Raw genomic sequence first — 22280 nt, 5'->3', positions numbered from 1 at the left:
GGGCTACGGAAGCAGCAGTTTGTGTGTATGGGGGTATAATAAAGGGGCTAAAAGAATACTCGTCTCCTACTTTAGCTGTCAATTTAGAGCTTAACCCCATTTTAACTTTTAGACTTAATTTCACGTAGATTTTGTTCACTCTGGATTCTTCTTTGGTAGTGCATTAGCCCATTCCTTTATCCCCCAAAAGGCAGCTTGCATGTCCCTCTGTTCCAAACTTCCCTCAGTCCATTGGTCAGTTCCCAAAGTCAGTGAAGTCCAAAACACTCATTCGGCCCAATTCAGTCCATCTGCTGCTGCAAACTGCTTAAGTTCACTTTCCTACTGCTTTCAGCCCCTTTTAATCTTGAACCCTTTTTCCCCTAATTGTACCCTCTTTCCTCAGATGTGGGGCTACAGTCTGGGGCTTGGTTGCCTAGCAACTGCCTGCACTTAAAAGTATACTCATGGGAAACAAAGGCTCAGACATACAGTGCAATTAAGCAATTTAACCAAATACATAATTCCCACAACTATAGAAATGTTGTATCTATAATATCATAAGAAAATTACCCCTGTGACCACCAAAACAGGAAACATATCGATCATATATGGATTAAATCATATACACAGAAACCCTTTTATTAAGACCTTTGTCAACCCTGGTAAGACAAACACATTTTCAGCAGATTGAACTAAGTTTGAACCAAGTTTATTATCCCAAGTTTATTATCCACTGCAGTAGAGTGTATAAAATCTCCACCAGGCGTGTACATTTCATTAAAGCCATTTGCTTGCATTTTCTTTAAGCAGACAGTCCCTGTGTGTTTTGCTCCTGTTTGTACACCAATACATTGCTTTAATATGAAAGAAATAAAATAATGTTTGTCTCTTCAAGCTGTTCATATCCTGGAGCACCATGGCATGGTGATCACAGATGGGACCAAGTTTTCGGAGTACATGCAGGTTTCAGCTGTGGATGGCGTGCCTTTCATTCGCTTCAATAGCAGTCTGAAAGAAGGAGTCTCCCTTGTAGACTGGATCAACAAGTCAGTAGTTCCTGAGGTTTGGGCGAGAAGGAATGAGATTATGAAATATTGCTCACATATTTTCCCTGTTGCCTTGAAACTTGCAGTACAGCATTACAATCACACAGGCGGTGAGTGCCAAGACACCTGCTAAAACAGTAGAATGTGAAGAGAGTGGCAGTTGCTCATATGGTCTCTCCCAATTCAATCAAAGCACAATTATTTTAAAGCTTTAATTGAAAGTGACTTCAGAAGCATGACCTAGGTGAGGACACATGTGGCTGAATTATTGGAATTTGTTTAAAATAAATGTATAAATTGAGAAATAAATGTGTGTATGGGGTTACAGCACTCTTTTACATATGCTTTTTGGACATTAATAATACAGCACTTATGAGACTTTAGAGTAGTTGTCAGGGGTCAAAACATGAAATATTCTCAAAACAAATCGTCCCTCCACACCAGCACAGCAGCCCCGCTACACAATTACAGCACCATCGATCGGACCTGCCCTCCTGCGTGTGATTGGTGCCCCGTGAAGGTCAAAACCTATCCCCTCGGGTGATTGACAACCATTAAAAAGAAGTTTGTTTACCAAATGAAAGAGAAACATCACTTGACAAACAGCAACATTAATAAATTGGTTAATGTATTAATTTACTAACTGTCTAATTAATTTAAAAATCGACTAATTGATCAATTTATGAATTGACAAATTAATTCACAAATTGACAAATTGATTAATTTACAAATTGACTAATTCATTTATGAACTGACTAATTCATTTATGATTAATTTACAAATTGATTAATTTTGACCCTTATAATGCTCCATACCAAACACACACAACATCTAAGGATGACTGGGAGACAGCAACTCTTATCACATAACTACTTTAGCTTTCTCTTGCTTTGGGATGTGTATAGGGTTGGTAATATGCTTCTAAAATTATATTAAAATATTGTGGATGTTTACATTTTGATTGTGGTTTATCTAATTTTTGTACTGGTCTATACTATTGCAACTGTATGGGTGGTGCACAGGAGCTACTGATACTTGAAGACTGGTATTATTAACCACCTGTTCTATTTAATGTCTACTATGCTTTATTGGGCACAGTGTTCTTGATTTGTAGTTTAAAATGAACTAGCTGAATTTGAATACATACACACTGCAGCTTTTTAAGGCTGCTCTTTGAAGTTCAAATTGGGTAGTCCATTGTTGGCATGATTTGGACATTTTAAATAAAGTTGTGAGTGAACAAACTCATCCTAAAACAGAACACTATTTAAAAGCTTGATCATAATGAACTCCAGGGCACTTCATCCTGGAATGAAAAAAATGACTGGTTTGTAAGTGTTTCTCTCTCTGCCCTTTCCCCAGTTCATATTTACCAGGGACACTGGATGTGTGCTGTATCCTGACAATAGCACATATTCCTTTCTGACTCATGGTTATGATGCTAAGGACTTCATCAGCTTTGACGTACAAAATAAATCCTGGATAGCTGTGGATTCCCAAGCGGCTTTCTACAAGAGGAAGAGGGAAGAGAGCCAGGCTGATATCGAGATGCTACATAAAATGTATAAAAATGAGTGCAAAGAACAGTTGAAGACAATTCTGCATTATGGCCAAAGGGCGCTAGCAAAGACAGGTAAAAGATCCTGATCCTTAATCATGATAAAAGTAATAACTGCAGTGTTTAGCTCCTCTTGATTGTATTGTGAGGACACACCCAGTAAGAAAAGACAAATTGTTTGGCAGTATTTCAGCTGTAGTGTTTATCAAAAGATGGGCAATCCCAAAATGTAATATAGGTATAATTGAATAAAACAAGTATCCACATTTGTAAAGAATATTATTGTATTTTATTTTCTATGTAGTTCAGCCTGAAGTGAGGCTGCTGCAGAGGAAGTCTGCCCTGTCTGTTGTGTCTGAGCTCACCTGCCATGTGACTGGGTTCTACCCCCAGGCCATCATGGTGCAGTGGTTCAGGGAGGACGGGGTTGTTCTGGAGGAGGGGGTGTGGAGCGGAGAGGTGCTGCCCAATGGAGACAACACCTACCAGCTTAGGAAGAGCTTGACTGTGAGAGCCGAGGAGCAGGACATGCACCGCTATAGCTGCCAGGTGGAATTCAGCAGCCTGACTGGGAGGGTCACTGTGACATGGGGTGAGAGAAGGGAGCATGCCACTCCTACACTGCAAGTCTTCTTTAACCATTTCTTATATGGAGAAATGCCAAAATTAAAAATAAATACATAGAAAATAAATTATAATTATAATTAAATTAATTATTAAATAAATAAATGCATGGACATGTATCGATTTATTTCTGTATTCATTTCAACATGTTTTTATTTATTTCCTGTTTGCAGCTTTCCTATTTACATTTCTCAGTGTTGACAGGGGGGTTTATCACATTGAAAAAGAAAAATAAATACAGGAGACATTTTGAAAGCGCACTGAGAAATGTAAATAGCAAAGCGGCAAACGGGAAATAAATAACTACATGTTTAAATAAATACTAAATATTCTTATATAAGCAAGTAGTTTACCTTGCCGTAACTTCTGTTTCTTCATTTCTCTCCTCTTCTGTCAAAAAATATTTGTCATGGTTTTCAGCCATCGCCCTCTATCTCCACTAGAGGCCGCTGTCTCCCTGTCTTTCCTTTTCCCTTCATTGTTATTTTTTCACCTATCAATCACCCAATTAACATTCCTAAGCACCCTTGTGCACTTCTGCTCCTGTCCTCTGTTTTCATTGGCTCTGCACCTTTCTTTCCTGTTCCTGCTCCTTGTCTTAAACCCCTCATTGCCCTCACTCGGGGTGAAGTCTCGTCAGCACAGCTTATGACTCCGAGCCCTGTTTCCTCCGAGCCCCGTTTCCTCCGAGCCCCGTTTCCTCCGAGCCCCGTTTCCTCCGAGCCCCGTTTCCTCCGAGCCCCGTTTCCTCCGAGCCCCGTTTCCTCCGAGCCCCGTTTCCTCCGAGCCCCGTTTCCTCCGAGCCCCGTTTCCTCCGAGCCCCGTTTCCTCCGAGCCCCGTTTCCTCCGAGCCCCGTTTCCTCCGAGCCCCGTTTCCTCCGAGCCCCGTTTCCTCTCCTCCGACCACCGCCTGTGACCTCGACCACGACTCTGCCTTGCCTCTCTTGCCCTGATCTGGCGGTACCCGACCCACGCCTTCCCGACGATCCCTCGATCCAGCACTGCACCTGGGTCCTCTGTTCCCGAGCCCCCGAGGCACACGTGACAATATTATATAATGGTCAATGGATTCCATCAAATCAAGCTCAATGGGGGGGTGAATTAACTTGCTGGAGAATTAAAATGTCATAGGGGGGTGAAAAGTCAGTTTTCATAAGTTTATACTTTTTCTATTGCACGTTATGTGTTTTTTGGGGGTGGGTGCAATTGGAATTTGACTCTCTGGAAACTGAGGTGGCATGGTAACTTTTAAGTATAGACTTTTAAAGTGCATAGTGTCTTTGCACTTGTGACAGAATTACACACTTTAGGTAGATGTTCAATAAGAAATTTAATTTTGCTTCATCACAATTAACTAAAGATAAAATAAAATAAATATGTAAGACTATATAACTGTGAATTGTCATTTTCTGATCATATACTTGTATAATTCTATCTCATAATTTGCATTCTCTGTGTTTGCAGTTCCCCAGAAAGATGCCAGCATTGGCTATTGGGTCCAGTTTCTAATTGCTATCATCTTGATTCTTATAATGGCATTTGGTGTTATTGTGTACATCAAAATAAAAGGTAAGACTGGGAGCTGTTTGCTAAAGCTGCACTTCCAATTCCCTTATAGATTTCTTGAGAAATGTCTGGGTTGTGTTAATTGAAATAAGGAATGCAGAAGAGCAGTAACCAGTGTTCATTGTATTGTTTAATAATTACTTGACACTTTAGTTGTAATATTGCTACTCAACAGAAGGACCGAGTAAGATGAGTTTATAATGTTTGAAGCTGCAGTGAATACCTCATCAGTAATACTGACCTTTGTCTTAACAGGACTGGAGACTGTCATTTACAGAGCAGCAAGAAGTGAGTACTACAGAACTCCCTTAGTCCAAACTAAATCAAATGCGGTTGTTCAGATTGGGTGGGGTGTCGCAACTGTGAGAATTGCCATGCAGGGTTTTGAGAAAGGGGGAACAGACTGAAGGCAGTGGACAAAATAGTTTTCTTTTGACAAAGGAGTTTTTTCCGAGGGGTGTTACACTTATGTTAAAAGTTATTTTCTTTTTTTTTTAATTATTTGGCAGGTGCACAGTTGGCTAGCCACATAGGGGAGATGATGATTATGATAATAATAATAATGGTCAGGCCTGTGACAGAAGGCTAATCCTCTGGCAAATTTGCTCCTCTTTTCAGCCAGCTGCTAAAGAGAAGATTAGAGAGCCTTGAATGTCTTTTTATTTTTTTAGTTCTTCCTTGGCCTACTGGATAGCTAGAATGTATGCCTATGTCAGGGTTATGGAGGGTGGAAACATTTTTATAAACGTCTTTGAAGGTTCAAATGTACGTTTGGTCTCCAAAACTTATGAGTTTCAAAGGTTCATCATATGACAATCACATTTGTTTATATAAATCGACTGTTTGAATACTAAACCACACTTTAGATGTCCCTCATAGCCTATGTAAATTTAAACAGTTGATTTGTATAATGCCCATTACTTAAATAAAAGTTCAAAACTGTTATAAAAAGTCCCACAATTGCCACTGTCTTGTTAGCAGGCATTGGAACAGATTACATTAAATTATGTATTTTGAAAATATGCACTGATAATTTAATTAAAATTTTCTTCTGAAAAAGAGCCCTAAATCCCACCTGCCAGCATGCATGTGTGACAGTTTAGGTTCCTGTTACTTTTATTTGCTGGAGAAGAGGGCCTTAGATAAACCACACTTGCAGTCTGGGAGAAATATTTATTCTGGGAAAATAATAATATATACAGGGTTCAGGAAAATGTTCCTCACTCGGCAGAACCACAGCAGTGAGACTCCATTAAACTGCTGCCAATTTACATTGTGATTGTAACGTTTCTCAAAGGCAAGGTGTATAGATCCAAGTGCAGGCTCTTAATAGCAAAGCAGAAAGGCAAACAATCCAAGAGGGGAAATCCAGAAGGGAAAACAGGAACAGTTCAGGGTCACTCGATCAGGCAAACAGGTTAAACTGGGAGATCCAAAAGAGGTGGTCAGGGACAGGAAAACAGGAGTCTAAACACGGTAGGTAAACAAGGAAGAATGCTCAGAAATGTTTCAGAAGAGAAGACAAGACTTAGCGATTATACTAAGGAACAAAGGGGTTTATATACTGTGTTTAGGGAGAAAGGGATGACTGGGTAAAGGGTGAAAGACCAATGGGGAGAGGGGAAAGACAGAACAAGTGCATGTGAATAAAAGGAATGTAATGTGACTGAGTGATCTGGGAACTGAGAGAAAGAAGCACAGGGATTAATACTCAGGAGAGAGAGACCTCTGGTAGTGAGCTGAAGGAATAGCAGGTGAGATCGTGACAGTACCCCCCTCCCTAAAATTGGCCCAGGCTGGACCGAAGTGACGAAGACAGCGGCGGGTACGGCCACGGGGCCGAGGAGCAGGAGCAGAAGGATGGGTTCTGTGAAAGTCAGTAATCAAGGATGGATCCAAGATGTCAGGAGCAGCAACCCAGGAGCGTTCTTCTGGACCGTAACCCTCCCAATCAACTAAATACTGTAAGTGTCCCCTATGGCTACGGGAACGTAGCAGGGACCGGACTGCATACGCAGGACCATCATCAAGATCGAGGAGGAGGGGGATCGGCCCTGGATGGAGCAGAATCAGAGGCAGGAGCGGGATGTACGGGTTTCAAGAGGGAGACGTGGAAAGAAGAGGCAATTCTGTAATGAGGCGGTAACTGGAGGCGATAAGTAACAGGATTAATCTGGCGGAGTATGGGAAAGGGTCCAATGAAATGCGGGCAGAGGCCCACTGAAGTGCTCTTCCAGTGAGCAGTGTTATAATAAATGCTATTTTTGCTGCATCAGAGGGAAAGGAGTGATGAGAGAAGTAGAGAGAGCACTGTAGAATGAAACCTTCACAGCGGTCAGGAGAGCCATCGTATTTATCCGGTGTTGCCATCTGAATAGGACCATCTGAAACAGCAGGAGTGGATGGAACTGGAACGGCTTCTGTGGTAACATCTGCGGAGAGATCGGAAGATCGTTTACTTAGTTTCTTGAGGACTTGGTCCAAGGTTGTTTCTATTTGTTTCAGCATTTGATCGTGTTGACCCAACAAGGTTCCTTGAGCTGCCAAGGCTGCAGCTACGTCAGCTGCTGGATCCATTATGTAGGTAAGTCTTCTGTAACGTTTTTCAAAGGCAAAGTGTAAAGATCCAAGTGCAGGCTCCTACTAGCAAAGCAGAAAAGCAAACAATCCAAGAGGGGAAATCCAGAAGGGAAAACAGGAACAGTTCAGGGTCACTCGATCAGGCAAACAGGTTAAACTGGGAGATCCAAAAGAGGTGGTCAGGGACAGGAAAACAGGAGTCTAAACACGGTAGGTAAACAAGGAAGAATGCTCAGAAATGTTTCAGAAGAGAAGACAAGACTTAGCGATTATACTAAGGAACAAAGGGGTTTATATACTGTGTTTAGGGAGAAAGGGATGACTGGGTAAAGGGTGAAAGACCAATGGGGAGAGGGGAAAGACAGAACAAGTGCATGTGAATAAAAGGAATGTAATGTGACTGAGTGATCTGGGAACTGAGAGAAAGAAGCACAGGGATTAATACTCGGGAGAGAGAGACCTCTGGTGGTGAGCTGAAGGAATAAGCAGGTGAGACTGTGACAGTGATCATATAGTGATACAGTGGGGGAAAAAAGTATTTGATCCCCTGCTGATTTTGTACGTTTGCCCACTGACAAAGAAATGATCAGTCTATAATTTTAATGGTAGGTGTATTTTAACAGTGAGAGACAGAATAACAGCAAAAAAATCCAGAAAAACGCATTTCAAAAAAGTTATAAATTGATTTGCATGTTAATGAGGGAAATAAGTATTTGACCCCTTCGACTTAGTACTTGGTGGCAAAACCCTTGTTGGCAATCACAGAGGTCAGACGTTTCTTGTAGTTGGCCACCAGGTTTTTTTGTTGTTATTCTGTCTGTTAAAATACACCTACCATTAAAATTATAGACTGATCATTTCTTTGTCAGTGGGCAAACGTACAAAATCAGCAGGGGATCAAATACTTTTTTCCCCCACTGTATATGACCAATACTAATCAAAACACTTCCTCTTCCCACCCATTTCAATACATTACTAATTATCCCACCCTCAGACACTAATAGCAGACACTAATAGCATACATCAGATCACACAAACATAAAAGCATTTTATATAATTATATATATATATATATATAATTATTATTATTATTATTATTATTATTATTATTATTATTTTTACAGTTTTTCTGAATTGCTAAAACACTAAACCCTATTCTCTGAACCAAATGCTCAGTGGCCTAAACCCATTTCTCTAATCAATCACTCTTTTTGCAAAACTCTAAACACATTCTCACTCACTAAAACACATTTCACACTGTGATGCACTCGTGTTGCAAAATGGTAAACGTGTGGCAAAAGACATTCATTGTTTACACACAATGATTCAAAATTGTTCACACTTGTTTCTAATGATGTGATCAAACCAATTGTACAGAATATAACCAGTGCACAGGTGGCACAGGTGCATTGCATGTTGATACCAACAATGGATGGAAACAATCTGAGAGGCAGAGGAGGATGGGTAAATGTAACAGGTGGTGGACGAGGAGAAAGAGTATGAGGACAAGGAAGAGCAAGACCAAGAACAGTAATTTCAGATGAAATTCGGGCAACTGTGATTGACCATGTTCTTGTTCATAGAATGACAATGAGGGAAGCAGGACAAAGAGTACAACCCAATTTGAGTAGATTCTCTGTGGCCACCATAATCAGGACATTCAGAGAAAAAAACAGGTTATTATTATTTTTTATTTTGTCATTGAAAGTTTACATTTGATTCTGTACATCACTTTGTCAATAGAAAGGGGACTGGGGAAAAAAAGAGAACCTTTCTTACCATACAACATTTTACGTATAGAAGTAATGTCCATTACTATTTTTACAGAATGTATACATTTGTGCATTTTCCCTTTTTGTAGAATTGCAAGACTACCACATGCTGTTAGGAGAACATAGCAGTCCTTCCAGCCTCAAGAGGCTCTCATTGTTGATATGGTCCTTCAAAACAATGCCATCCGACTGCGTGAAATACAGGAAAGAGTTGTTGAACACAATGTAAACTTTGAAGGAATCAACAGTGTCCACCTACCATTGACCATGTCCTCCAACACAACAGGAGACATGAAGCAAGTGTACAGAGTGCCCTTTGAGCGCAGATCAGAAAGGGTCAAAGATCTACAATTTCAGTATGTGCAAGTAAGTGTACACAACAGACACTTTCAGCGCTGATGCTTACAGTACAATTCTATGCTACTAGACTACTGTTACTGTAAACTGCACTATATCGTAGTGTATGTAAATCAGGAGTGCATACAAATACTCTATTTCAGAAGCCTGTCTTTCTGTATCACTTGCTAAATTACTTATTTATCTATTTTTATATAGAGAGAGTGTTTGAACTGGATTCTATGGAAATGCCCCATGAATACATTTTTGTAGATGAAGCAGGGTTCAATCTGGTGAAGAGGTGAAGGAGAGGCAGGATCATAACTGGCCAACATGCCTTTTTGGAAGTCTCTTTCCTCAACCCAATAGAATAGTTTTTCTCTGAGTGACGGTGGAAGGTCTATGACCAAAACCCATATACCAGGGAAAATCTCTTGCAGGCAATGGAATTGGCCTGTGGTGACCAGTGTTGGGGTCGTTACTCACAAAAAGTAATATATTACATTGTACTCTTTACTCATATGAAAATGAAAACTAAATACTTATTACTCCCTGGGGAAAGTAATTTGTTAATGTACTGTTAGATTACTTTGCATTACACCCCAAACATTGCATGACCTCACTAAACAATTACAAAGATACACCAACACTAGCAGTTGTGACAGAAACATACTGTTATCTTTTGTTGTTTTAATAAAGCGCCACAGGAAAGTTGTATTGCCACTTATCTCTTTAAACAATAGCATCAAGGCCCAAAACAAGTCCAACTACACATCTCCTTTCAAAAATAAGGGATTTAGTTTAATACAGTGGTTCTCGCGAAGCGCCCCCAGGCAGTATGCCAGACTACCCTGTACTTTATTGTGTGCACACAAAAATTAGTAATTAAAAAAAAAAATCTATATCAAATCTGTGTAAGTTTGGAATTCACTTACACTGGGAAGGAGAAAGAGCCGAGACCACAGTGCTGTGGGATTCTCATCAATGAGAGCATGAAGTAGTGCATCTGAGGCGGCACTTAACCACGAAACATGCAATCTTGAAGGATAAGCCTGTTGATTTTTTTCAAAGGAAGAGAGATGACAGGCTGACACAGCAGTAGTTGCACAGTAGTTGCACAGATTAGAGAGGTCACTCTGGATATACTTCAGCATCCACTGCAGGGCACCTCAGGATTTCAAATTTGCGCTAGACTCTCACTCATTCACTCAAAGTAGTGAATTTTATCAAAGCCTGACCAATGAATTCACATCTGTCCAGTATGCTTTGTAATGAAATGGGCAGTGAACAGTGGACTCTCAAAAAATCAATCAATCAATCAAGTCGTTTGTGAAATGCCTGGTGACAGTGACCGCGGCGTGCTGGCAGGCACTGTCCTGGTGGAGAAATTGGAACAATCTGCACCTCGGCTCCCCCCCTCGGATGCCCGCACAGACGGGAAGTCATCACCACAGACGCCTCCGGAACAGGGTGGGGTGCTGTCTGAAATGGGACAGGAGTCCAAGGATTGTCTCTGGTCAGCTGCACACATCAACGTACAGGAGCTGCAAGCGGTGCGACTGGCGCTGCACCCCTTTCGCCACGGTCTGGCAGACAAACACGTCCTGGTTTGGACAGACAACATGTCAGTGGTGGCTTATATCAACCACCAGGGGGGCCTACACTCCCCCAAACTATATCGTGTGGCATGCAGACTTCTCCTGTGGGCACAAGTCAATCTCCGCTCCATACGGGCAATACACCTGATGGGCGTGTCCAATACAGTGGTGGACATTCTTTCCAGCGGAGGTCCGGACAGCTCAGAGTGGAGACTGAATCATCAGGTGGTGGAGCAGATCTGGAAGAGGCTGGGACGAGCTCGGGTCGACCTCTTCGCTACACAAGCAATGACCCACTGTCCAATGTGGTTCTCCCTGGAGACGGGAGGCGGCCCGCTAGGCGTGGACGCCTTTGCTCACCCATTGCCGCAGGAACTGCTGTATGCCTTCCCCTCCACTGCCACTTCTTCCACTGACACTGTAGAGGATTCGCCAGGACGGAGCTCAAGTTCTCCTGATCGCCCCCTGGTGGCTGAGACAATTGTGGTTTGCGACGCTGGCACAGATGATCAGCGCGGATCTGTGGCAGCTTCCGCTTCGACAGGACTCAAGCAGAGGGACTGTTGTACTCTCAGGACGAACCCAGCCTTCCTGCCCAAGGTTGAGTCGGCATTCCATATAAACCAACCTATTGTCCTGGATTCTTTCCATCCCCCTCCGCACAAATCAGATGAGGACCACAGACTACACACACTCTGCCCCGTCTGGAACGGTTCCACCACCAGAGGGCGGGCGGTTTCAAAACAGCGACTGGCGCACTAGGTGGTGAATGCGATCCGGCTCACCTATGAGACTGCTAAAGTTCCCATGCCTGAACACATTTCAGCGTACTGAACAAGGGGACAAGCCACGTCGTGGACTCTCTTTCACGGTGCCACAATGCAAGAACTGTGCAATGCTGCAACCTGGTCCGGTCAACAGATCTTCACAAGGTTCTATCACCTCAATGTGGCGGACCAGCTGCACCCAAGCTTGGGCTTCCAGGTACTTCAAACTGCTAGCCCTCAGGCACTGTGAGACTCTGCTATAGTTGTCATTGTGGGTTTAGGCTTAGTCAGGTGTCAGGCCTTGCGACAGCTCTGGTATAGTCTTCCCATTCAGTAATGGCTGTCTTTCGATTTTAAAGGGAACGATAGGTTATTATCATAACCCCGGTTCCCTGAAAAAGAAAGACAGCCATTACTCTTCAGGGGTTGCTCAGCCAGACGACCTTCCTGATGAAGAAATGGCAGGGAGGTGCAGTCAGGAGGAGACTTTTCACAGATGCCGGGGGCAGGTTTTCCTCCTGCCAGCAGGGCCCCTATTGGGCAGCTTTGATATATACTTTCACTCATTGACAGGTCAGAAGGCTCTTCCCATTCGATAATGGCTGTCTTTCTTTTTCAGGGAACTGGGGTTATGATAATAACCTATCGTTTTGTGAATGTAGTTTGAAGATTTGGTTTTGTGTTTAAAGTTTTGAGAAAATGGGTGGTTTCAAGAAATGTGTCTTAGCAATTGTGAAACACTGTATTATTTATTTATTGGCAGACACCCTTATCCAGGTCGACTTACAAATCATAAGAGCAATACAAAGTGCAAAAATACAGTACAGTTCAAAGCATAATGTAATTTACAAATTCCAATTTACATTCTTGTATAGGAATTTACAGTAAACAATACAAGTCCTAGATCCAAGATAGTAAAAGCTAGTAAGTGCAGGCATTAAGAGCTAAGGGAAAGGAGCCACAGGGGAAATCAAAATAAACAATACAAGTACTGGTAATGCAAGCAAGGGGGTACAGTACTGTGCAAAAGTTTTAGGTAGGTGTGAAAAAATGCTGTAAATTAAGAATGCTTTCCGAAATAGACATGCTAATAAATTATATTTATAAATTAACTAAATGCAAAGTGAGTGAACAGAAGAAAAATCGACATCAAATCCATAATGCCTTCAAAACAGCATCAATTCTTCTAGGTACACTTGCACTTTTTGAAGGAACTTGGAAGGTAGGTTGGCCCAAACATCCTTCTGTAGATTTAGGCAGCTTCTCTCTCTTCATGTAATCCCAGACAGACTGGATGATGTTGAGATCAGGGCTCTGTGGGGGCCATACCATCACTTCCAGGACTCCTTGTTCTTCTTTATGCTGAAGATAGTTCTTAATGACTGTCACTGTATGTTTGGGGTTGTTATCATGCTGCAGAATAAATTTGGGGCCAATCAGATGCCTCCCTGATAGTATTGCATGATGGATAAGTGTCACGGTCTCAGGGACCGCAGGGCACGGGAACTAGGGGACCCAAGTGCAGTACTTGAGGTGGCTGATAAGGGCAAGGCAAAGACATGGTCGAGGTCACAGGCAAAGGTCAGGATCCAGAAGGCAGTTCGGGGAAGGAGCACAAGGAGCAAGGCTTAGTGAAACAGGTGGGACTGACAACACTTCGCCCCGAGTCAGAAACCAGGATTGGAGGTGCAGGGCCGATGGGAACAGAGGGAGAGAACAAGAGTGCACATGGGGTAGAAGAATGTTAAAGGGATGATTGACAGATGAAAGCAGTGAGAAGAGAAAGAAAAGACAGGGGAACAGTGGTGGCCTCTAGTGGGGATAGAGGGTCAGGGCTTGGGAAACATGACAATAAGTATCTGCCTGTACTTCTCAGCATTGAGCAGACCATTAATTCTGACCAAATCCCCAACTCCATTTGCAGAAATGCAGCCCCAAACTTGCAAGGAACCTCTACCATGCATCTGCAGACATTCATTTGTGTACCACTCTCCAGCCCTTTAGCGAACAAACTGCCTTCTGCTACAGCTAAATATTTCAAATTTTGACTCATCAGTCCAGAGCACTTACTGCCATTTTTCTGCACCCCAGTTCCTGTGTTTTTGTGTATAGTTCAGTCGCTTGGCCTTGTTGCCATGTCAGAGGTATGGGTTTTTGGCTGCAAGTCTTCCATGAAGGCCACTTCTGACCAGACTTCTCCAGACAGTAGATGGTGTACCAGGGTCCCACTGTTTTCTGCCAATTCTGAGCTGATGGCACTGCTGGACATCTTCTGATTGTGAAGGGAAGTAAGCATGATGTGTCTTTCATCTGCTGCAGTAACTTTCCTTGGCCAACCACTGTGTCTACAGTCCTCAACGTTTCCCATTTCTTTGTGCTTCTTCAAAAGAGCTTGGACAGCACATCTGGAAACCCCTGTCTGCCTTGAAATGTCTGCCTGGGAGAGACCTTGCTGATGAAGTATAACTACCTTGTGTCTTGTTGCTGAGCTCAGTCTTGCCATGGTGTATGACTTTTGACAGTAAACTGTCATCAGCAACCTCACCTTGTTAGCTGAGTTTAGCTGTTCCTCACCCAGTGTTTATTCCTCCTACACGGCTGTTTCTGTTTCAGTTAATGATTGTGTTTCAACCTACATGTTGAATTGATCATTAGCACCTGTTTGGTATAATTGTTTAATCATACACCTGACTACATGCCTACAAAATCCCTGACTGTGTGCAAGTGTACCTAGAAGAATTGATGCTGTTTTGAAGGCAAAGGGTGGTCACACCAAATATGGATTTGATGTAGACTTTTCTTCTGTTCACTGACTTTGCATTTAGTTAATTGATATATATAATCTATTAACGTGTCTATTTTTGAAAGCATTCTTCTTCACAGAAGAAACAAAATATTGTAGTAAGAAATTACTTTTGGCAGTGCCTCAACAATAAAACAATATTATATAAAAAATACTTTCTCGAAATACCAAAGTGAATAGGTTAATGACCTCTGCGTTATGTTAGTGTTTTCTGTTTTCTAAAGCTAATTTAAGCATGCATTGGAAATTACTTACCCCCAATAAGGTCTGCAATCACACTAAAGTTGTCTTCATTTTTTGGCAGAGAAATAGTGACTGCAGTTTGAGTGACCCTGTTGTGTAGAGTTTCAGTGACACACTCCTAATCGCTGATCGTTGGTCCGCCATCTTTGTTAGTTATTTTTCCAAATATAAAACAATAAAATAAAAACCTGAATTCTTGCTCATGCTTTGAATGATGAGCGTGAACTTGTCCAGAGCATCGCAAGAGGCAGAGTAGAAAACAATCGACTGAGTTGGCAATGTTTAATTTGTTATATTTTTGAAGCTCTGACTTTGAAAGTGCATGGGTCATATAAATAATATACACTCACATTAACCACGTTTTTATACAACATGTAATATAAACCATCCAATACCCCAAAGCGCATTAGTGACCACCACCAACTATTGAATGCCAAGGCACAAGTACAGAAACTGCAATTGTAACTTGAACAAAAATGTATATGCTGCAAACAACCACTCAATGTCCTATTTGAGACGATGCCCGGCCCCATAGACAGAGAATAGAGTCATTCTGGACCTGTGCCCAGCCCTCTTCACTGACTTCACTTCCCATTTGGTAGAATAACAACAAACTTAATCCTTAGTACACAACTTAGTACAGTGCTCCGCACTAACTCTGCAAGTTTGCTGCAAGCAACCCTTAGAGTTTGAAAGAAAGAGACAAAACGTGTTGTTGTTTATTCCAATAGATATGTTTCAGTCATTTCATTATGTAATCTACAGAAACAATTAAACCCCACAGAACCTGGCTACACAGTGTACTGTCTAAGCCAACAGTTGGGTCGGCGATTTACAGGATAGGACGGAGTTCCCTACAGCAATTTTCCCGGTATTGGCACAGTGAGAACAACAGGTTATTTTTTCTCTGTGATTGGAAGAAAGGACAATCAAGTAATAGTGTGTCTTGCACAGAAAGCATTTATTTGATAGTTACAGTAACCTTTGCTCAACACTTGTTGTGGCTTCCCTGGATGTTTAATGCAATGCTCCCCTGCAAATAGATTATAATAGAATAACAGCAGAAGAACCTGTTACCTGTGCACTTTATAGTCTTCCTCCATCTCCTTACAAGTATTGCTCCAAACAGAGAAACTCTGTGTCTGTGTGGCTCCCCTGTCTCAGCCTGTACAGCCGGAGAGCGGTGATTGGACGGGAAGGAGTTACCAGATTGAGTGATATATAAGGGTGTGGTGACACACTTGGAGGCTGAGTTGAGTGGGAGCTAATGAGAAAGACAGATTGGTGTGGGGTTTATGAGCATCCTAGAGCAGATAGGGGGAAAGTAGATGTACCTCTGCGAAAAGATCAATAAACAACGGTTTTGTTTTGGAAGACTTCTGCTTCTTTGTTTTTTATTTCATCAGCGACCATTAAAAGGTTAGGTCTCTACAGTATTTTATTGGAAATGTATTCAAATACTGTGATTTTCCCAATTACTGCATATGTGTTGGTGTGTTACAGACTTCGTGCCCTGTCCTGTGCTCTATTATTATATCTTCTGTCTGTAATACTGTACAATAAACCGTTGAACTATATACTGTTGCCTGTGTTGGTGTGCCGAGATCTAGCGATTTGTGAGGGTGAGGGTGTGGGGAGTCCCCCAGCTCCTTAACTTGGGATGGCGTAGTCCGTGTCACAGCTTACTTACACCCAGTAATTTGGAAACTCACATATAACTTCCTTTATTATGATTAAATAAATACCTACAAATTAATAGCATGTCGGCCTGAAATGCAGCATACAGAGCAATTCTGTTAGTTCAAATGGTTTGATTTCCCATTCAGACCCAGACATTTAGTTACAACCTGTGGCATCAAGCCTAAAGGGACTGATTAAACCCATAAGTAATGTATAATCTGTGGCGGCTAGTCAATATGGGGCGCTGGGGTGCTGCCCCCCCAAGTTATCCAGAGGCTACTTAAACATGTTAAACATAAGTTAAATATATATTGCAAAATAATTATGAAATAAAAGTTGTACAATTTGCCTGGTAGTCATGTTAGCATTTATTAAAAAATAAGAAATAAAAAATAAGAAAAACAACATTGTATTTCGTTCACTTCTGTGTTGCGGGGTGCTGGCCAAATGAGTGTCTATTTAGGTCCTTAAACTTTTGGAAAACAGGTGACTTGAGGCTGCGCTCTAATTGGCTGGCATCAGATTTTTCTTGGGGCACAGCTCATTGCACCCTGGACACTCCCACTTTTGTTGTTAGCGAATCAATATTGTTTTAATATTTTTTGACCTCACGTGATTGGACCATTCTCAACGACTCTCTTTCCAGCTCAGCTCCATATCAGTTGTCCTTGACCAGAACTGCAAGAGAATTAGCTAACAACAAGTAGAAGTAAGCGCAACATTTCTTCAAAATGAAAGAAAATTCTGTTTTATCTTTACAACAACAACCTTTCAGAATGCATTCAAATGAAGAGAAGAAAAGCTCAACTTGCTATGGGAAACAGAGTTGGCTCGCTGGATGTGAAGTAAGTCATGCATTGTATTGTTTTCCGTGTTTGCTTCAATGTCCTGGCACCAAAACATTGTGGACAATGATGGGGGTACGAGATTTAAAACATCTTTCAGAAAAATGCGAAGGGCATGAAAGTCATCTAGACAATGCTATGAGGCTACCGTTTTTTGGAAAGCTTAGCATTACTGAACAACTAGATGAAGGCTACGGGATTGGCATTAGAAGAAACAATGAAGAGGTGACAAAAAAATCGACAAATACTGTCTAGTATAATAGATTGTGTGAAATGTTGTGGCGCCTTTGAGCTGGCTTTGCGTGGCCACAATGAGAGTGAGATTTCTGATAATCCGGGATATTCCGTGGCTTGGTGGATTTTGTTGCTTCCCTTGATGGAGTGTTGAAAGAGCACATTGAGACTGCTACTGTGTTCAAAGGAATTTCAAGAACTGTGCAGAACGAGCTATTGGACTGTATGTTGTCTGTTGTGAGGGAACACATAATCAACAAAGCACAAAGCAGCAATTTTCTCTCAATCCAGGCAGATGAGACCACGGATATTGCCACAAAGTGCCAATTTGTGCTTGTGCTGCGAAACATTGATGCACAATGCAATGTGCAGTAGAGTTTTTTTGAGTTTATCCCTCTGCAGTCAGCTCCAGCTGATTCCATCACTACAGCACTAAAATAGTGTCTTGCTGCCATCCTTCCTGAGGTACAGAAGAGTAAGCTCATCTGCCAAGTATATGATGGAGCCAGTGTGATGAGGGGTGCCACTGCAGGTGTTCAAAGGAAGATACAAGATGTGTACCCAAATGCCCACTACATCCACTGCTATGCACATCAGCTCAATCTGATAATGCAACAGGCCACTTCTCACATACCCAAAGTGAGAATTTTTTTTTCTGACCTTGGTGGATTTGCCAGCGCACATGCATTCTTGATGAAGTAGTGGCCCATAGACTACCAACATCAAGCAATGTTTGATGGAACTTTCACAGCCGTGCCATCCATACCGTGTTTGAGCACAGAGAGGACCTCATCTGCTGTTTTGAAAGCATACGAGACTCAGGTGACTTTGACCCTGTTACCGTAAGAGAGGCAGGGGCCTTTGCCATGCTGTTGGAGGATCAGGATTTTAAGTTCTTTCTGCAAATTTTCCACCATATCATGCCGCATGTGGACCTCCTCAATGCCAAACTCCAGAAGAAGGACATAGATGTGGCCCATATCAGGGGAAGCATCCTGCTGTTCCAGCAGGACATACAAAGGATCAGGTAGCAGCTGTATTCCTTATTTTGCTATTTGTTGTTGTTATTATTATTATTATTATTATTATTCCAAATTCTCTTTTGCAGAAATTCTCTGCATTCAATGGTTGACCAGAGGCATCGGTCACTCAGTTCAGAGGTCCCTGAAAGGCTTGCAGCACAGGTGAGTTTTTATTGCAGTCCATGTTACACTGGAGTATGGTATTTTTATTTTTAATCTGCTCCAACATTTGAATTTAGCATTAGATAGTTGTTTACTATACCGTGTTTGCATGATCAATGGGAGAAAAAAAACAAAAAAAACACACATTTTGTCTTGAAGGTGGCAGCAAAGGCTCTACAAATGCCCTCAGAGTTAGCTGGTAATAACTGGTAATTTTAAATGTTGCAGGTGAAATTTACATTTTGTCATCACTACATAATATTTGTTTTTATCCTTCACTCTGTAGGTCTGTGATACCATACTGGGCCACACCATGGAATGGTTCTCCTTCACAAACCACCTTGTTAGTGCCACCCTGCTGCAAGGGGACCGTTTTGAGCAACATTTTGAAGGCCTATCCAGTGCTCAATGTAAGTAAGCTGGAGACAGAGCTTAGTCTCATCTACTGCAAGGAAGAGTTCAGAGTCTGTCGTGGTGCTGTGGACCTACTCCAGCTGTTTAAGAAGAACAATCTTGAAGAAGTCTTTTCAGAGACTGTCACTCTCCTAAAGATCCTCATCACCACACCCATGACCACAGCAGAAGCTAAGAGGTGCTTCTCAACCTTGAAAATAATTGACTTTTCTGAGACCAGCATGACCCAGGAGAGGCTGAATGCATTGGCCATGCTGTCAATGGAAAAGAGGCTGGTGACTGACTGAGCTGACTGACTTTAACCAGAAAGTCATTGAGAAATTTGCAAGCCAGAAAGAGGGCAAAATGTATTTTTAAGTAATGCTACTGGCCATTGTTTAGGCAATATTTGTGTTTTTTTTGTTGGTTTTTTTGTGATTAGTTTTTTGAGTGATTACCTTATTACTGATAATAAACCCACATTAAACTCAAATTCACTGATTCGTGGTACCTTACTGCATGATTTAACAGTTGAATTTCCAATTTTTAGCAAAGCAGTGATGATACATTGTTATATCACCTATTTAACAATTACATTCGCATTACTAACGGTGTGATTTTCAGTTTGTGTGCACCCCCCAAAAAAATGTTTGCACCATCCGCCACTGTGTATAATAAAGGTTTAACATGGATTATATATAAAGCATTGCCCTCAGTCAGACTTTAACATGATGTTCAATTTACAAGCCCCTTTTAAAAGATTAGAGCAAACACCCAGTGGTACAACAAAAACATTTGAATGACTTCTATTTACTTTAATTGGCACCCTGAATGTTTAATGTGACACTTCCATACTTACTTATTTCCTCATTTGGAAACAGAAGCATTATCTGAGAATATGGTGAATATTGAATGAAAATGGCTGCAAACCCAGACCCAACACAAGGGCACCCAGTTCAAATCTTTATCAATGTGTTGAAATTAAACAGAAAAGGTTTTCAAATTCCCACACATTTTTCCCTTCAGATTTAGACATTGGTGTAATTCCTGCATTATTTAATTACTGTGATACTGTACTGTTTAAAGCTGCCAGGTCTGAAAAACATGACGAGTTAAAACGTTTCTTTATCTGTGAACTACAGAGATTTCCTAACAGGGCAGTGTCTCAGTTCAGCTCTGCTACCATTAACCTTCTTACAAAGCAGCACTTCACACCACATAACATCCTGCAGACAGCTCTAACAATGTGGAACACTTTGTTGTTTAAGCAACACTGCAGCAAATATTGTATAAAACCTTGCAGGAAAACCTAATTGATGAGAAGTCAAAAACTGCTTAGGCAGTTTGCCCAGTCTCTCACCCAACAGCTTACTTTTAGGGGTTTTGCAATTATGCAGTAATACCACAGCTCTACAGATTCACTGTATTAAAATAATTGAATAAACAATAAGATCATACTTACCTTCAATGCAAAACAAAACTAAATATATACATGTTAGGGTTGTGACAAAGGTCGAATCAGCATTCATTGACTTCGAACTTCGCACATTTTTTGCAAATCCAAACTCTGTTGAATACTTTTTTTTTTTTTACAAATTCCAATTTGTAGCTAAATATTTTTGTCTACCCATTGAAACATGCACATGAATAAAGCCAGTCCGCTCATTCAGTCAGTAGGTTACAGATTTTATTCTAAGCTTAATGTGCCATGTCTGTTAACACATCAGTTTGGCCCAAAGTCATTTTGACAAAAATAATTATTTTTATTTCTTAAAAACATGTAGACATAGACTGTGGCTTGTACAAGATGCTGAGTATCACTAAACCATTTACATAGATGCCATTCCTGTTGTATGATCATACTACAGATTAGGTACTTTTTAGAAGTTTTTAATCTATTCTGTATGACTTCTCATCTCACTGTTATTCCCTTTCAAATACCTTCAGCAGCACATTGTGAGCATCAATTGCGAGTTGTTTTAAGGAGCTCATCAACATGCAGTAGGCGGCTCTATAGGAGATGACTCCGGCTGGAACTGATCCCACAATGGGGAAGACACTCAGAGCAATAGCAGTGTTAATGGACCTCTTCCCTGAGGCCTTCTTCATGAGTTCCATGACTGCATCAAAATTGATCCCATCTTTCAGGGGGGATTTAATCACAGCTTTCAGGTCCTCCACTGACTTCCCCACTTCATCAGTCATCCTCTGGAGAGACTCATCATCCAGGTCAAAGGTCGTGTAGTATGTCTCAAGCTCACTAACCAGGCTTGCAGTGTTACACACCACTGTCAGACCTGGGATGGGCACTGCAGAAACTGCAGCAGATAGCAGAGACACCTTCCACATGCGTTTCCTCAGTTCCTTTTGCTTCTTCTTACACATTTGAAAGGAGATGTTTGGCAAGGCCATCATGAAAATGTGCTTCTTGTGCTTTGGAAGATCGTCCCTGAAGGTGTCGAGCAGTTTGGGGAAGTCGTACAGACTCATGTCCTTCCCCATGATCAGAAACACTCTGCATGACTTCATCACATCTTTCAAGTGAGTATCGCAGTCAATTCTCATTCTTTTCAGAAACTCAATTTCATTGAAGTTGGATGGCTCCTTATCCTCTCTTTCATTTCGTATATCTTGGTCAATCTTGGATCGGACAAAGTAAAACTTTCTCCCCATCTTGTGGATCTCCTGGGCCAGCATGGTGTGATTGGTGGTGAAGCGCAAAGACGTGATGATGATGAAGAAATCATATGTCTTAAAGTCAAGCCGTGTGAGATACTCCTGTGCTTCATAATTCTTTGTTCCAATTCCTGGGAGATCCCAGAGTTTTACATTGGGGTGCTTAGGATAGGGGTATGCAGTGGGTACCTGGGTTGAGTCAAAAACACCTGCCTTTGCAGCACCTTTATCGTTCTGCTTCAGCCCTCTGATAGTGTTGATAAAGGTGGACTTCCCAGAGCCAGACTCTCCAGTGATGGCAATGTTCAGCTCAGCCTCCTGTACAGTTTTAAAGTGGGACTGCAGTTTAGAAGCCACTGAGTGTAACCCCAGGTTTTTAAAGTGCTTTAAGAT

The 22280-nt window shown here is 41.6% G+C and overlaps 2 protein-coding genes across 2 annotated transcripts; one reads left to right on the top strand and one right to left on the bottom strand.

The window, feature by feature from the left end:
* Positions 1–463: 463 nt before the first annotated feature.
* LOC136730405 (major histocompatibility complex class I-related gene protein) lies at positions 464–19696 on the top strand. The gene is made up of 10 exons (XM_066697593.1): positions 464–1044; positions 2391–2661; positions 2891–3178; positions 4675–4779; positions 5032–5064; positions 7282–7360; positions 8940–9032; positions 9218–9494; positions 18743–18818; positions 19105–19696. Exons 1-8 carry the CDS (start codon positions 904–906, stop codon positions 9252–9254), a joined length of 1047 nt encoding a protein of 348 aa, XP_066553690.1. The 5' UTR covers positions 464–903; the 3' UTR covers positions 9255–9494; positions 18743–18818; positions 19105–19696.
* A 1180-nt stretch (positions 19697–20876) lies between these two features.
* Positions 20877–22277, bottom strand: LOC136730404 (interferon-inducible GTPase 5-like; the record flags this gene model as incomplete). The annotated part of the gene is made up of 1 exon (XM_066697592.1): positions 20877–22277. A coding segment is annotated over one exon (1143 nt), but the record flags the coding sequence as incomplete, so codon positions are not given.
* Positions 22278–22280: the final 3 nt, after the last annotated feature.

The sequence above is a fragment of the Amia ocellicauda genome, unplaced genomic scaffold, assembly GCF_036373705.1.
Source record: "Amia ocellicauda isolate fAmiCal2 unplaced genomic scaffold, fAmiCal2.hap1 HAP1_SCAFFOLD_313, whole genome shotgun sequence".
Taxonomy (NCBI): Eukaryota; Metazoa; Chordata; class Actinopteri; order Amiiformes; family Amiidae; genus Amia; species Amia ocellicauda.
This window is presented reverse-complemented; position numbering and strand designations above follow the sequence as displayed.

Excerpts from the sequence above, each read along its gene's own strand:
- LOC136730405 (XM_066697593.1), top strand. The coding sequence starts at position 904 with ATGGTGATCACAGATGGGACCAAGTTTTCGGAGTACATGCAGGTTTCA. Across the intron at positions 1,045-2,390 it reads ACAAGTCAGTAGTTCCTGAG|TTCATATTTACCAGGGACAC; the intron begins GTTTGGGCGAGA and ends CCCTTTCCCCAG. Across the intron at positions 4,780-5,031 it reads TGTGTACATCAAAATAAAAG|GACTGGAGACTGTCATTTAC; the intron begins GTAAGACTGGGA and ends TTGTCTTAACAG.